The sequence below is a fragment of the Colias eurytheme genome, chromosome 3, assembly GCF_061535395.1.
Source record: "Colias eurytheme isolate Ceu_HAF_F1 chromosome 3, ilColEury1 Martin Lab GWU primary, whole genome shotgun sequence".
Taxonomy (NCBI): Eukaryota; Metazoa; Arthropoda; class Insecta; order Lepidoptera; family Pieridae; genus Colias; species Colias eurytheme.
Window position 1 is genome coordinate 6,202,048 of NC_142982.1, and position 16,489 is coordinate 6,218,536.

General features: G+C 32.5%; 4 protein-coding genes across 5 annotated transcripts; 2 read left to right on the top strand and 2 right to left on the bottom strand.

Annotated features, from left to right (window-relative positions):
* Positions 1-158: 158 nt before the first annotated feature.
* mtDNA-helicase (mitochondrial DNA helicase) lies at positions 159-7,395 on the top strand. Its single transcript, XM_090117933.1, has 10 exons — positions 159-511; positions 649-875; positions 1,024-1,288; positions 1,818-1,968; positions 2,228-2,384; positions 2,552-2,701; positions 3,088-3,276; positions 3,869-4,057; positions 6,784-6,870; positions 6,986-7,395. Exons 1-10 carry the CDS (start codon positions 262-264, stop codon positions 7,295-7,297), a joined length of 1,977 nt encoding a protein of 658 aa, XP_089974059.1. The 5' UTR covers positions 159-261; the 3' UTR covers positions 7,298-7,395.
* Positions 7,396-8,040: 645 nt separating this feature from the next.
* On the bottom strand, positions 8,041-10,686 carry LOC149909629 (uncharacterized). The gene has a single exon (XM_090119679.1). It carries the CDS (start codon positions 10,537-10,539, stop codon positions 8,440-8,442), a length of 2,100 nt encoding a protein of 699 aa, XP_089975805.1. The 5' UTR covers positions 10,540-10,686; the 3' UTR covers positions 8,041-8,439.
* Positions 10,687-10,814: 128 nt separating this feature from the next.
* Positions 10,815-12,019, top strand: LOC149909630 (protein cereblon-like). Of its 2 annotated transcripts, XM_090119683.1 has the most exons (5): positions 10,815-10,889; positions 11,113-11,165; positions 11,257-11,352; positions 11,547-11,718; positions 11,894-12,019. In XM_090119683.1, exons 2-5 carry the CDS (start codon positions 11,157-11,159, stop codon positions 11,935-11,937), a joined length of 321 nt encoding a protein of 106 aa, XP_089975809.1. In that variant the 5' UTR covers positions 10,815-10,889; positions 11,113-11,156; the 3' UTR covers positions 11,938-12,019. The 2 variants fall into 2 exon arrangements, with proteins under 2 accessions (XP_089975809.1, XP_089975808.1); XM_090119682.1 differs by having other exon boundaries at positions 10,837-11,165; positions 11,257-11,459.
* On the bottom strand, positions 12,019-16,314 carry LOC149909631 (uncharacterized). The gene is made up of 3 exons (XM_090119680.1): positions 16,136-16,314; positions 15,526-15,927; positions 12,019-13,114 (listed from the first exon to the last, which is right to left on the bottom strand). The coding sequence occupies exons 1-3, from the start codon at positions 16,161-16,163 to the stop codon at positions 12,411-12,413; spliced, it is 1,134 nt and encodes a 377-aa protein (XP_089975806.1). The 5' UTR covers positions 16,164-16,314; the 3' UTR covers positions 12,019-12,410.
* Positions 16,315-16,489: the final 175 nt, after the last annotated feature.

The following is a 16,489-nucleotide window of genomic DNA, read 5'->3' on the forward strand; positions in this document are numbered from 1 at the left end:
TCAATAACATATAAGATTTTGATTACCATCGTCTTGTGTGTGGTAAGCTTTATATATTTTGTCCTTGGCTGTATGAACGCAGCCACAGCTTTCTCACACATTATTAAAAAGCTCTAAAAAGTGTGTGTGTTAAAAAGTCACGTCAAGTATACGTCAACATTTTGAGGTTATGTTTATGTTTATAATCAAATATATTTCAGTTTTACTTGTTTAATTCATTTATTCATCATTTATTTCCTTTTTTGTAATGAAAAATAAGTTATGTTTAAGTCTCTAAGGTTCAGTAGAGTAAGGCCTCTTCTTAATTTGTACAAATGTGAATGCTCTGTGAGAAATATACAAAATGTTAGCATTGATATTCCTAAAGTAACAGTTACCGATATAAGAAAATTACTACGACAAAAAGGTTTTGCTGTACAGGATGGATACACCTCAATTACTACAAAGTGCACCATTTGTTCAAACGAAGAAAAGAAATCATATAGCAAGGTGTATATCAATAAAACTACCGGTAAGAACTTCCCCGAGATTTGATGCAATATTTTACTCTATATTAAACTTTTAAAGCAAGAAAAGTGAACCTAATTATTTATCCATTCATTAAAATTTTTCGTCTTCACTTGTGTTTAATTCAATAAAACTTTTTAGGTTATTTTTTATGCCAAAAATGCAACATTCACGGAGATTGGAACATGCTTGAGAGACTTATTAAAAAATCTAAAGTAGAAGGCACTATCAAAGAACATATAGAAAGATTACAGCAAGAGACTGATAGATTTCAAAAAGACTGGCAAAATATTGTAAATGAAACTACCTCATTGTTAAACTTAAATGAATCAGAAGTACTTGATCTATTCCGTCTGTTTGAATATCCAGTAAGCAGATTATAAATATTTATTTTGATGTTTTATTAAACATACTTGTTATGTTTATTGTATATTTAAAGAGTAACTCATCTGTATAAGATAATTGACTAATAGTTTTTTTTTATAATTAATCTCTTACACATTTTCTGATTTTCAGTACCATTTTGATGCTCACAAAGTTTTGGGTGATGTAAGAGTGTCATCTGATCATACAGTATTATATTTTCCACTTAAAAACTCTTTGGATAATATAGTTGGATATAGAAAAATTCAAGCAGGAAAAGAAGAGGAGATAGAGAACTATGGCAGTTACACAGCTGGTCTGTACTCTTGCCGAGCTCCTAAAGTGGGACGAGCAGACCAAGCAATATTAGTTCCTAATATTCAAGATATATTACATTTAGCTGCACATAAAGTTCCAGGTAATTAGTAGTAACTACTTTCTATAAATCTTTATAAGGGAAAAAACAGATAAATTTCACATGTATTTCATCATTCTACAAGGGTTATAAAATATATAAATATAAATTATTATTACAAACCTGCTCCTATTTATATTTATCACTTATTTACGTTTTCTCTACATAAGAACCATCCTCGTACTTCAAGGAATATAATAAAAAAAGAATTATCGAAATTGGTCCACCCGTTCACGCGTGATGCCGTGACCAAGGAAAATGGGTTTCATTTTTATTTATATAGATGTAACATAATATTGTTGTAACACTTCTATCTAATTTTCACTTTAATTGAAAAGAATCCATAATCCTTTGAATTTTGCTAGTTGAATTAGCTCTTCCTATTACCCTTTATTAATCCATCAGGCCCCGGAATAGCAGACACAATAGAAAATCTATTGTGTCGCGGCCGGATCTGGCTGTTCGGGGCCCAATGGGTTAAAATAACAACATGATAATAATTAAAAATTGCTAACTATGTAGAAAATTGCAGGAAATCTGGTATGGTTGAGTAACAGCTGCAGTTTGCCACCTGTCATATTGCCCGTCCTTGAATGTTATCAAAAGTTATGTTTATGGGGTGACTGGAATAACATGAGGGCTGTTGCAGAGAAGCTTGGTGAAGGAAGGTGCTGTTTTGTAAGGTAAAACAATGAAAGTAAATGGTTGTCATTAAGTTTCATAATAATTAACAACATATGCATGGCATTTAATCTTTCTAACACACCACTTGTAAATATAGTCATGATAAATATTTTTAAAATACCTTGTTGTTTTAAAATTATAAAGTTCAAAATGCTTATAAGCTATACCTCACAGTTACAAAAGCTTTAGCTTAGTATGGATAGTAGCTAACGCACATAAATTAAACAAATAAATAAATATTCTGCCACATTTTTTCAGACCCACAGATGGTTTAGTGACGGCTACTGAAGCAGCTAATGCTAATTTAGCACTCAAAGCACTTGTGTCAGAAGCAAAGCCAGCTGCACACAGATCTATTACAACATTTGCAGCCTTGCGGGATGATGTTTATGCTGAACTTACCAATATTGATAAGGTTTGTTCAAATCTCAATGATAAAAGCATTTTTTTTTTTTATGATTTTTTCCTATGTTCATATGTATAATGTTGGATGATGTCAGTTCACTAAATTATAAGTTTCATGCAATATTAGCATACTCTCTATAGTGTATTGTATTTTATTATAATAATTGTTTTTATCAGGTTAGAGGTATAAAATGGAAAAGATTTCCTGCCCTGACTCGGTTACTTGGCGGCCATAGACGAGGTGAACTAACTGTTTTAACTGGACCTACTGGCTGTGGAAAGACTACATTATGTGCTGAAATGTCTCTGGATCTTGCTCAGCAAGGGGTATGTACTTGGTATTTAATAATATACAATAATTATCATGAATAAATAATGTAATTCTCATTTTTAGCAATAACAAAATTTGATTTGCTTCACTATGTAATCTTACCTAACTTACTTGTCTGCTATCAGAATAAAAAAAAATACGTGAGGCACTCGGGGACTGCCGCGGTAAAGCTGCTATGCCTTCAAGCCACACCTCCGCGCCCGTCGGGGTAGGGAGCGCGAGGTTTTTTCGTTACGGAATTTCTAGATTCGGTCCCCGCGTAAGGCCCGCGATAGAAGCTATGCAATAGCTTAAAAACATGAAAGAAATTGCGTATAAAACTCGTTTACACAATTAAAAAAAATAGTTAAACTTATGTATAACTTATTCTTCGTTTTTACAGGTCAGCACATTATGGGGCAGCTTCGAGATTCGTAACTCTAGACTGGCGCGCACAATGCTTCAACAATTCGCGGGAGTTCCGCTAGAACAGAATCTTGATGAGTTCCACAAATATGCTGATGATTTTCAGAAGTTACCAATATTCTATCTGGCTTTTCACGGACAGCAGCCCATTAAAGTTGTAATGGAAGTAAGTCCAGATTGTCTTTCAATATAATATAAGGGTGCTTTCGCATAAGACGAAAATAAGTGAAAATCCATTTATTATTTATAGCACCATCTATTGAAATCTGAAAAAATATGCTATTAATCATATGTTAAACTCGTGTTCAGTGTTGTTCAGTAATAGAACATTGCTTAGAATCTTTTCGAACACACTAAGAACAAGGAAAGAATGCCTCTACGGCGGTTAACACTAAAAATTTGACATAGTGGGGTTAGAATGAGTCATATTCCTTCTACAAACCAACATAAAAATATCTTGGACACTGTTGTAGATGTTTTGATGGAATCTTTAAATTCTTAATCTTAATACTATTACATAAAAAGGCGAAAGTTTATAAGTATGGATGTATGGATGTTTGTTACTCTTTCACATAAAAACTACTGAACCGATTACAATGAAATTTAGCACACATATAGAGGGTAACTTGGATTAACACATAGGATAGGTTTTATCCCGGAAATCCCACGGGAACGGGAACAATGCGGGTTTTCCTTTGAAAACGCGGGCGAAGCCGCGGGCGGAAATCTAGTACATTATAATTTAAACCAATTCCCAGGCAGTAGAGCACGCGCGGTACATGCACGACATATCCCACGTTGTAGTGGACAACGTGCAGTTCATGTTGGGGTTGGGCGAGGAGCGGGAAGGCGATCGGTACTTACGACAAGACGCCGTTATAGCCGCCTTCAGAACCTTCGCCACGGCCAGGCATTGCCACGTCACACTCGTCATGCATCCTAGAAAGGTATCTATATCTGCTACTTGGTTAAATGACCAGGGCTCATACTTCTGTGTAGTTAAAAATACAACAAACCTAAGGACAACTCTTCAAGTTATTTAATGTAACGAGAATGTGTAGACTGAACATCATTTAGCATAGTAGTTGGTTTAGGGAACGGGGTGAAGAAACAAAAATAGAAGCCCCAGTCATTACCTTAACGAATGTTACACGAGTTAGAGTTAAGGTTTAAACAATCGTTAAGGTAAGGGAGTGGCCCACCTTAACGTCATCCAATCAAATAGCAGATTCAACCAGATTACTGTGACTATTATTACTAGCTTTCTGCCTGTATAGTCAAAGAAAATTCCCTCGGTAGAAAAAGCCGTTCTGTTGCGACGTGAAAGTATGTATGTATAGCTAACTACTAAGACGTGACATAGGACATAATTAGAAAAATCAGCCGGGGCGGACCGCTAGTCATATTATAATTCATGAAAACGCACAAAATAATGTTATGACAATAAAACAACTTTTAATTGCGAATGTGAAACAATAACAAACATAATTTAAAAGGGGCGTTCATCAGAAACTAGTATTAAAGTTTTTTTGCTCCCAAATGCATATTATTATGTTAAAATTTATCATTGTTTAATTAAGTATATACCCTTTTGACCATTCGATCATTAAACTATGTTATAATAAACATTTCAACCAACATTAGGGTATTTACTGATAACTCGTAATCTTTGACACTAATATTGCAAACGTAGCGCTATACGATATCTTGGCGTATTGTGACGAAAAACTGACGGCGTACGTAGTTATATACAATTAAATCATTACCGGTCATATCGACCATTTATAGAAATTAGGTTTGTAAAGTTACTTTTACATTCATTTGTATTGTGTGGCCGCACAAAGTACCAATAAATAAATATGAAATGCACCTGCCTATACCTATATAGAATAAAACATTAAATAATAATGAAACTGTAGGATTTGTTGCTTGGGCAATTTCATTTTGAACATTTGAGCAATTTCACTATTGAATCGTTATTTTCAATGAATCAAAAAACTAGTTTGTGGATGGCCTATCGGAAGTAGATTTGAGGATCCATTTTAAGCTGTATCAACAAGATGGCCTTTAATTAAATGGGTCGATCAACTTTTAATGGTCCGACGGTACACGCATCATGTCCCTGAACGATAATTAATAAACATGAAATCAGAAAGAGTTAAATTGGTTTTAATTATATTCCTCTTAATATTTTCTAACATTATTGTGAACAATATTTTACTTGCTTTATTAATTTGTGCGTAGTTTCATGGTTGTCCAGAGACTAAATGCAATTTTCCAGTACTATCACATTTGTCCCCAAGCTACTATGCATAAACAAACTTCGCATCACGAACACATACTATCACGACCATAAATACCAAATAGACTTCTTGATTCAGTTCATGATTATTGACATAAAAACATACAAATATTTTTTTTTTTATTGGATATAATACGTTTTTCAGGCATTTTACTTTTGTCCCCATAAATCATCTACATGGCACAGGTCTCACAGACAACCGTAATTTAGTTATGGAAACAAAACACAAATGGCGCGGTAGATTCCTAAACAACAAGCTAAACACAACAATTAACTGTCGGGCTCAAACGCCATTTTGATTTGTATAAAATAACGGCAACAGTCGTCCGAGCGATGTTGGTGAGTGTGGGGTGGCTTTATTGTCAGTCCGTCAGACAACTGTGATTAAAGCATAAGTACTTGATGCATTGTTATCAATTATACTACACGAGATGCGCTTTCGTCTATAATTTAGTGTGAGCTGAGATTAATATATAAAATAACAATAGTATTTGCTTGGCGGCTCAAAACGTTAAAAATGTCCCGCGGACAACCAGTCACTGGGCCAACCAAAGTGGTTGTACCATGGACAATTTGGTTGTACCTAGGACAATAATTATATAAAACTTATACTTTAACAGTTAAATAGTTCATGTTTTGTTTATTACTCGGCTGTTTCGGGAACACATTTTTATTACGCGATTTTATGTCTAGTTTAATTGTAATTTTAACATTTCAAAAATCTAGACGCTACTACTACAACTAAGATGTCCCCATATGAAAATCACATTATACTTCATTCATTCAGTTATATCGAGAATCAGTTCATTTTAATTAAGTAAAATCAATAATGCGATACGTAACAACCTCGCCTTAATAGTTTTTTTGTAAAAAATATCACTATTTCCGCTTTACTGAAACTTTTTTATATATGAAACATTATTTGGTTGTTCAAAAGACATCATTCGTTTCAATTTTAATAAAAATATTTCGTATTTTGGGTGTAAATAGAACAAATATCAAAATATTATTTATTATTTAATATTAGAAGAATTTGTTTTAATTCTTAAGGGAATTTAACATTTAAAAAAGTACTATTGTGTAAGTTGTCCAAAGGACATTATTTCCCGTGAATAGATCGGTTCGTGAAGGTAAATCCACAAATGTATTAAATCAACTGCACTGCTGCTTATATAATCTTAATCTACGAAGAATTATCTTCTAAATGAAATAGTAAAATGCTGAAAATTAAGTAAAAAAAAAAATACGAGAAAATTATGATCGGGACCTTTAAAAATTGATTGACCCAAATATTTACCTGTTTAGAACAAACAGACTTTGAATTTAATGAAAATGTTTTATACAATATAGCCAGCGTACTTTTTTTTCCAGGAGCGTGATTCCGAAGATCTTTCAACTAGCTCGATATTTGGTAGTGCAAAGGCGTCACAGGAAGCTGACAATGTGTTGATTATTCAGGTCAGTGTCTATAATATTTCATTTTATAAAAACGTATCACAAAATTATATACCTATTATGTTAATTAATAAAACCTATTATGTTAATTAATAAAAGTATACTTTTATATTTGCAGGATAAACGATTAACAGCAGTAAGAGGCAAAAAATATTTACAAGTAGCAAAAAACCGTTACAGCGGCGATTTAGGCATTGTACCGTTGGACTTTGAAAAGGATTCATTAAGTTATCAGTCAAAGAAGAAATCAAAAAATAAACAAGATGATCCAAACAAATTACTCGATGATTGTTTTGAAGAGTTCTCTTTAGAATCACATAACCAAGGAAATGGAAATCATCCAATTAAAAGCACCAAACAACGTAATAATAAAAAAGAAAGTGTAGACAGTTTTCTCAGTGATATATTAAATTTGAATAGGACTAGATAAGTGCAATATTTGTATAAAGTGATAATATTGATGTATATTAATTAAGAGATGTAAACGTAACTACATGTGTGATTAGTATGAAATTAATATTATTCTCGTATTAAATATTTCTCAATGTTTTATTTCTTACTCCTAAATCCTAATTTAACTGTTTTTCTGAGATTTAAACTGAAGCTTCTCTCATAATATAAACTAAAATATACCCTCATACATAAACTATTATTTAAATAAAATGAGTCAAGTGTGAGTCGGATTCGTGACAGCAAGCAAATAAGCTAAAGAAAGAGCAAGTGCATATGCCATTTATACAGTTGTTTAACCTGTGTGTTTAACCATCCAATTTGTAACCGTGACAACGACTGCTTTACGTCATTTTTGAAGTGAAACTCCTTTATGCGCGTTGAGAGTAAAATTTCAAGGTCGTGTTATGGCAATACCATCACGTCATGGAGTAAGGCAACGATTTTGTTATATTTAATTCTTGCCAAAGAAGTATCATTTCTGACACGTGTGCTCGGCACACACGCTCTTTTTATTACTTGTTGCTATAATGGCATATAACAGAAATAGAAAATCTATTATTATTTAACAATGTACAGAGGGCGGCCCTATCGCTGACAGCCATTTCTGCCAGGCAACCCAAACGACTAGGACAAATGCTGAGTATGGTGGACAGTGGTGCATAATAAAAAATGATTTTATGTACAAAAAATGTATCCACTAAATCAATAAAAGGAATGATACACCCAGAAAACATTTCCTTTATTTATCATATTTGTACATGAAAACTATTTAATAGGTAAATTAAAAAAAATTGATATGTATATATTATATTATAGGTATATATATTACTCTTTACTAAAAATTATTATGATTTAAAAAGTAAGTACAATTTTTATCTACCAATATATATTTGTGATTACATAGTTTAATAGCTTTTTAATAGACTTATCTTTTATAATATTACAATCGTAATATAATGGAATCATGATCACTGAAGCATTTATCTCTTATCAACCCTCAATAAACTACAATGTATTGAATTTCAACTCATAAACAACAGAGCCATTCAATTCACATTGTTTCTTTTATTGCTTTTCAATTATGCATATCTCATCCAATCCATAAATGTGAATATACTTCTATTTAATCATTAAACTGTGAAGAGCATCAACTAGTGATGAGTCATTTGTTCTTTCTTGTCTTCTTTTGCATTTTGGACATGGCATATTCTCATTTAAACATTTTGCATGAAAGACACTGGAACATTCATCACATCTGTATGTTGTACTTGTCTCAAAAGGATACAATATCTTTGGGTCCCTGCATACCTCACATATGAAACCTTTCTGACTGCACAGCCAACAGTCTAACACATGGGTTTTTGCAAAATTTACCACTTTCTCCAACTGCAAAACCAAAGAACCATTTGGTATTTGTGCTAGATCTGATATTGTGTATAGATGAACATGATCATACAAATACTCCCTTGGCCATATCCGTTTTTGCAATTCTTCTATGACTGGTTCTCTGCAAGTGAATATATAAGCTCTGAGAAAATTTAATTGAATTCTCAGTTCCTGTAAATGTGCCATATCAGAGACTCCCATATATATTTTTGGATTCAGTTTTTTCATGTCTATCCAAGGTTGATGTTGAAATTCTAAGAGGAAAAGTGCTGCCCTCTTCGAGACAGCATATCTTTTGAAATCCCAATTATGAATTACTCTTGCTGGTATAATAAATACATTTGAATCCATACAATTTGAACAGTAATATTCTCCAGTAAAACCACAAACTTTTGCCTTAGATACTGTACTGCCTAAAAGATCTTGACATCCTCTACATTGATAATTTTGATTATCAAGTCCTTTTTCTCTAGATAATAGTCCTAATTGTTTCATCATCTTTTGTAACTCGGGAACTGAGAAGGAGCCAGTTGAATTTGATACTATTTCAAAATCTAAACTGTGAAGTGATGGATCTTCTGGTGTAACATTCTCTACATTCAAATTACATTCATTATTGTCTTCCACTGTTATTTTTAATTCTTTATGAATATCTTTCATAATATCTCTTAAATTGGGAGTATTGGTATTCACTTCTCCATATAAGTTAGAGTTGTCTATAAGCGAGGAAAGACTTTTTAGCTCTGGGGTTTTTATCATACTGCTTCCATGAGAAGAGTTAGAATTTATTGAAGCATTATCATCATTTGTATCATTAGACCAGCCTTTGCCACTAAGAGAATTTCCTGATATAATAACATCAGATGGGGCAACAAACCCTTCTGAATTAACTGATGATGAATAAATCTGTGAGAGATCTTGTTGCTCTTCATTCAAAGGAATTTCTTCACTTTCTTTTACATTTGTTTCAACATCAGTTTCTGGTTTAGCCTCGGCTGCTTCTACAACATGTGTATCTTTGTCACTACTTGAAAATTGTGCAGAATCTTTAGACAAGATAAAGTCTAATGCTTCATCTTCATTAAGAGCCCACATTTTACCCAAACCAGTAATATTTGAAGATTTATTAGGTGTAGAAGCCAATTTGGGTACAGTTTCATCAGATAAAGTGCTAGCAACATCAAGACCAGCTGAAATTGGTGCTACCTTCAGAGTTGGTACCCAAATACCAGCTTGCATGAGGACTTGCTCAGGCCATTGATTGAGGAGACTTGAATTTATTGGAAGATTAAACTGCACACATGTTTCTAATCCTTGGATTAATTTCTGAGCTACTTCTAAGACTTCAGAATCGCAAACAAATGCACTTCTATTGTAGAAAGGCTTAACAGCTGATATGTTTTTTAAGAGCGTAGCCATATATGATGATAAGAGACACTCGTTGAGGGCTATACGTAGCCAGGCCCGACATTGTCCAATTTCGGTATTAATTTGCGGTAATGAAGAAATTTGATCAATATTCTGTCGATGAGAAAGAACTAAAATAAGTGGCCAAAAGCTTGATTGAGGACGATCTAGTTCACCAGAGATAACATTTTTAGCTTTTCGTAGAAATGTATCTTTTAAGCCATGTAGAAAAATAGCTTCCAAACCCATGCAAAGAGTATTTGTTGAATCCGAAGAACCAAGGACACTGTGAAAATTTTCTTCGAATTGGCTATTGTATTGTATGTCTTTTACGCATTCTGACAAATTATTTATCAATGATTCCTTCAGAATTGTTTCACGACTGCGAATATTAAATCCAGAAGTTACATTCTTGAAGAAAGACATTTTACGAGTAACAGTAACAAAACCTTTTGATAAATTAACTTATTATTGTTCACAGTTACAACTTCAATGTTCTTATTTACGATCACAGTTATCACAATAGTAAAATGTTCCAATAATTCTGTAAAATGTAAACATAATATTATTTGACATTTGATTTGACAAAAACGACAGAGTAGGTAACACAGACTATAAGTAATATAGCAAAATATTTTTTTTTTTGGTACCTATTTCGTTGACTGTATAATAAAATGGTAACACTGCCAGAGGCTCCCAGAGGGGTGAAATGTCTCATGTCAAATGTCAATTTGAAAACAACATGAATCTGTGAACATGAATTATTGAAGTTGGAAGTTCGTGATTAAATCTTAGAAATATATATTATTTTTTGTTTTTTTAAACATACTACTTAAATATTATTTTCTATTTATTCTTTTCCTTAATACGGTTTTGTCATTTTAATTCACATTTGATTAATTTTTGATATTATTTGATCTATAGCTAAGTATCCTAGTTCTTGTGTTTACTTTATAATATAGGAATGTTTTTCATTTTGTTTTCTTTAATTTTATATAGTTCTTGCAACTATCTAGTTGAGACATATTCTCGAACAGAAACTTATGGCAGAGGTAATCCATTAATTGAATACTGCTCTTATTGAATGAAATTGCCAATATGAAGAAAGAAAAACAATATAAATATAAAAATTCATGATTTCAGAATTATTACTATGTCGAAAATGTGGCACCGATGTGGCTGATTCTCATTATTTATTCAATAAGCTTAGCTCAGGAGCACATAAAGTGGAAAAGCAAAGTATGTTTGGAAAGCAAAACATCACAGTTCAAACACTTGTTAATCCATTTGGTATCAATTTTGATATAATAACAATGGAGAAAGCAAGCTGCAAAAATATTGGCGCAGTTAGTAGTCTATCTATTTAAATTGAGGAATACAGTAAATGGACATACTTAAAGGTTTAAGTTTTATTGCCCACATTTAATTTTTAGAGTCAAGGAGCAGATTCTTGGTTTCCTGGTTATACTTGGAGAATTTGTGTTTGTCCACATTGTGGCCATCACTTAGGCTGGACTTTTTCACATTCAGACTCCAATAATATTGATAGTGATGAAGTAGATACTTTTCATGGATTAATTTTAAGTAGTATACTTGGAGAAAATTGTAAGTAAATATGAGTATTATCATAATGTGTCTACTAGTCTTACTAATGCATTTTATGCCATAAAAAAATGAATAAGTATATAAAATGAAGTTATGTAAAGACTATGTAATCAACTCTCAATAACTAATCTTTAAATTATGAATGTGAACAAATCTTTATACTAATTATTTTTAGTTACAGACTCACTCATCATGATGCCAAAGATGTATAAAATGTAATTAAAAAACAAAGGCACAAGCTCTGGGTTTTAGCCTTCCAAAATTTCCTGTAAAATATGTAAATAAAAAAAAATATTTATAAGTTGAAAGAACTTTTATTTTCACACTATATTATAAGTAACAAAAATATTTATAAACAATAGAAATTTTACCATCTTAAACCTAAGAAAACATGAAACTTTAAATTGTACTTGTACATAGGTAATGTAATATATGTATATTGATATTATTACCAAAACAAAAGCAATGTTTACAGAATTTTAATGTCAACATAATACTGTTAAATGCTAATGATGTTTCAAATGCAGGTTTAATTACAAAAAGGCATAGATCTGCCTTTAAATAAACCGGCTGTGATAAATCACATTGGTAGTTATACCAGAAAAAAAAACAGCTTACAGCTATTGTTAGAAAAAAGGGCCAAGACAAAGTGCATTGCCTTGTTGTCACAGAAAATTTATTAGTTTTATTGACTAGGCTGTAGCAAATCGTTGGTGCATTGTCTGCTTAGTAGTGGCTGGTGTAGGAGTAAAATTAAAACCAGCCGGAGATTCTGCGTCATTACTACCATAAACTTTTCCCTGAACAGCTGCAATTTCCTGTTGTAATCGAGGATTTAATATTTGTTTATTGATAAATTTTCTACCAACACCTCGGTTGTTTCCCCGTCCCCTTCCCCTTCCTCTCGACTGTGTAGATCTTTTGCTAGAATTGCTTCTGTTTGATTTATTTGATCCTATTGATTTTACGCTACCAGGTCCACCTCTTTTGCGATAACCTCCATATTCATTATTAAGCTGTGCTAAACTTTGCTTATTCAAATAATTGGCGTTTCCAAAACTATTTCTACGCCTCTTGGCAAAATCATTAGCTACACTGACTGTGAGTTGAGATGCAGAACCTAAAGAATTATTTCTAGAACGAGTAAAAGTCTGAGATCTGATAACATTTTGTCGTTGTTCTTGTAGTATGAAATCAGAGCGAAGACCGACATTACTATACTTATTTCGAGTAGTGAAACCACGGCCTCGCTTTGCAATTCCTCTCTTTGCAACTGCCAATGGTTTAAAACTAGCATTTGCATTATTTTTTTTACCAGCAACTCCAAGTCTACTATGAACTCCTCCTTGCAGGTGTGTCATGGAGTTTGATCGTCTTAGTCTCATTTGAAATCCACCTAGAAGAATAAAATAAAATATATTACCTTAATTGTGTATTCATAAATTAAAAATATTCCTTACATACTATAAGTACTATAGCGTTAAAAGTTCTAAATAGCTAATTTACACAGGGACACAGCTAGTACAAAATAAATATGCTAGATATGAAAACTCCAATTTAGGTATTTTTCAAACTGAAATAAACATTTACATATCGCTCATTTGCGACAAGAACGTGTTAGAATCCGGCGCATCGCGCTCTACTTGCTGCTAAAACGCGATATTTCTGCTCCAAAAATGACCGAGTTATGAGGGAAAAGGTCGGCGACTATCGGTTTAGCGAAATCTCTTTTCGCTCTTGAATTTAATGCAAGAACGGTTTAAGTCAGTTGTCGCTGCTCTCTTGAGAAGGAAACTGCTGCCCCATTGCGGTAAAAACGTAACAGCCTATTATATCACGGTTTTTCTGAAAGGTAAGTACAGCTTTTTGTTTTTTTACTGATGTATATTTGCAGCTATAACGGGACATTTGTATGTGGGTCATTATTGTAGTAAAAATAGTATTCGCATACTACGGTTTAAATAGGATTGTCCCGTTGTTGCTGAAATAAACAATGTTTTTTGTTGGTTAATTTAAGATGTTCCGTTACAGTTGATAATAAAAGTACAAAATGTTTGGTATTTATGTTGGTTATCTCAAATTAACACATTCTTGATAAAAAATAATACATTTTTACAACGAATACGCTATAATGTTGCATTATAAATGATAAAAATGTTGTCTGATTACTTAATTTATTTTTCAGATGGAATCACGGTCTAGGAAGCTTGTAAATCTTGTACGAGAAAATATTCATTATTATTTTATTTTATATTCACTTAAGTTAGAAAAACGAAAAGATCATACCGATTCTCGAAATACAAATGAATTAAACAATCAATTTATTTTATAGCATAAATGAGTAAAAAATACCACTGAATAAAGAAAAATGAAAAAAAATTATATTACAAATCAGTTAAAAAATGCAAGACAGTCCTACGAATCGAAAGCATCACAAAAAAACTGTGCCACCCCGTCAACTAAAAGAGAAACCTGCATTTTCAAGTGTCAATTTTTTTTCCGAAGAACAACACCGTGAAATACTGAAAGATTAATGGAATTTAGAAGATCAAGAAGCTGTCTCGAGACAAGAACCTGTGATTTGTTTTGCTAATATGTTTATTTGATTTATGTATGACCGGGACCCGCAATAAAGATTAGTTTCCTAATATTACTGAGATAAGCAAAATATAAAACAAAGTCGTTTTCCCCGGCCGAATGCTTGCCGTTTTGCAATTTTGATGCAGTTTTTGTTGACAGATAAAGTGAATCAAGAGGAAGGTTTATATGTATATTGTATAATAGCATCCATAAATAGGTGAATAAATACTGTTATTTTTGACGTTTCTAATGTGATGTCGTAAATAATTACATTATACGTATTTTCCGCCTGCATTGCAAACGCATTCTTAAATATTGAAGATTTATCAAAATAATTTACCTACTAAGTATTTAACACATGAAAAAGTCTTCAGAAAAATTGATGGTATCAGGATTGCACCCGTGCGAATTCGGGGCGGGTCGTAATATTAATTGCCAACGGTTGTGAGTAAAAGTAAAACAAAAAATATTACATAATGTCTGGTTAAAATTGTATATTTTTTTAAATATGTAAGTAATATGTATATTACTTGTATTTCAGAGAAAGTTACACAATAATTTCGCAAAAATATCTTTCATTTTATAAAACAAAATACAAAAATAAAAAGATTACTACAGTAACATGTTTTAATTAAAATTTCCAATACATTTAGATTACTGATTATCAATAAAACGTAACAATACGACATAACTTGTAAAGTTTTAGATTTTTATTCAATTTTTTTTTTCAAGAAAAATGGTACATATCTGTTTGTAATGCAATACTGCACACTTTTTACAAGAAAAACGCAACAAGAAGGGCCCTTTCTGAAATAAATAATCATAATAAATTTAATAACCGACTTATTGTTCTGAATACAATTTGATTCAAGAAAACGAGAACATTTTAATATGTTGTATTGAGCTGAATATTCTAAGCATAATAATTAAAAAGTTACAGGAATTTTAAACTTTCAAATGCGTTTTCCCAACAATTGAGATTTTGACTTTGTCACGTTATAGAAGCAAATGAGCGATATATACCTGAGTGCCACCAAATACTTAGCTGTTTTATGGAAAAGTATCCCATTTAAAGAAATAACAAACAATTGGAAATAATATTAAATAAATAAAAAAAATGCTTAACAGGACTATACTAGTCAATAGTAATGTAAAGCTTTTAATCAGACATTAGATAATCTTTACTAATCCATATATTATAAACAACATAAAATATTATTTAATTACCTCTGTTTATTCTGTTGTTTCGTCTTAGCAATGGCGGCATTTCAGATTGATGATTTTCTAGACCTGCTCTGCCTTTAGGAGTAAGACCTCGAACTTGTGAACGAGATCTTGAAACAGATCGTCCTCGTGAAAAGGATCGACGACGTTGTTGGGATCTTGATCTGTTGCGAGATTGTGAACGCCCGCGCGTCTGTGCTTGACCTCGGGGTCCTCGAGAACGAGAACGCGACCTGGAACGTTGTTGACTGTTAGGTGTTCCAGGCCGTGATTGAGAGCGACCTCGCCGCGCGCCTCCACCACGTCCTCCCCGTCCCCGGCGCCCACCTCGTCCGCCGCCACGACCACGGACTGTTCCACCTCCTCTGTTTGCTTGGTTTTGTTTATTCTGTTTTATAATCTCATCTATAAAAAAAGCATTCCGATTAGATTTCCTAACCTTGAGATGAAATAAACATCGTTGTCTAAAAAACAGTTCTTGGTATTTATTTATAGCATTATAAAATGTGACATGAAAATAACCACAAAATCAAAGATTTTTTTGCGCCTAAAGTACAGATTCATACTAAAATTATAGATAAATATTCAATTAATAACTGAATTGGTTACTTACCTAATGACATATTCACGGTGTCCGTCATCTTTTATCCAGTATTTATTACAAATCCACGTTAAAGAGAAGGTTTACTTTTATTATTATGTATTAGTAGTATCAAGTAGGTTGACTATGATAATGTTTTATATTTATTCACATCAAAAAAGATAAGATGGAGGCATTCCGCGCCGTGTGAAATGAGTAATCCGGTAATCCGAACAAAATATTTTGAACTCACAGATTATAAAGCATCTTTGGTCACAGATAATTATAAAAACGTCACAGATAATATCTCGCTTAGGTATTGGTGAGGTATTGCCTTATGGCAGCCACACATACAAGTCCGGACTTGCGCAAGTATACTGTATCGTG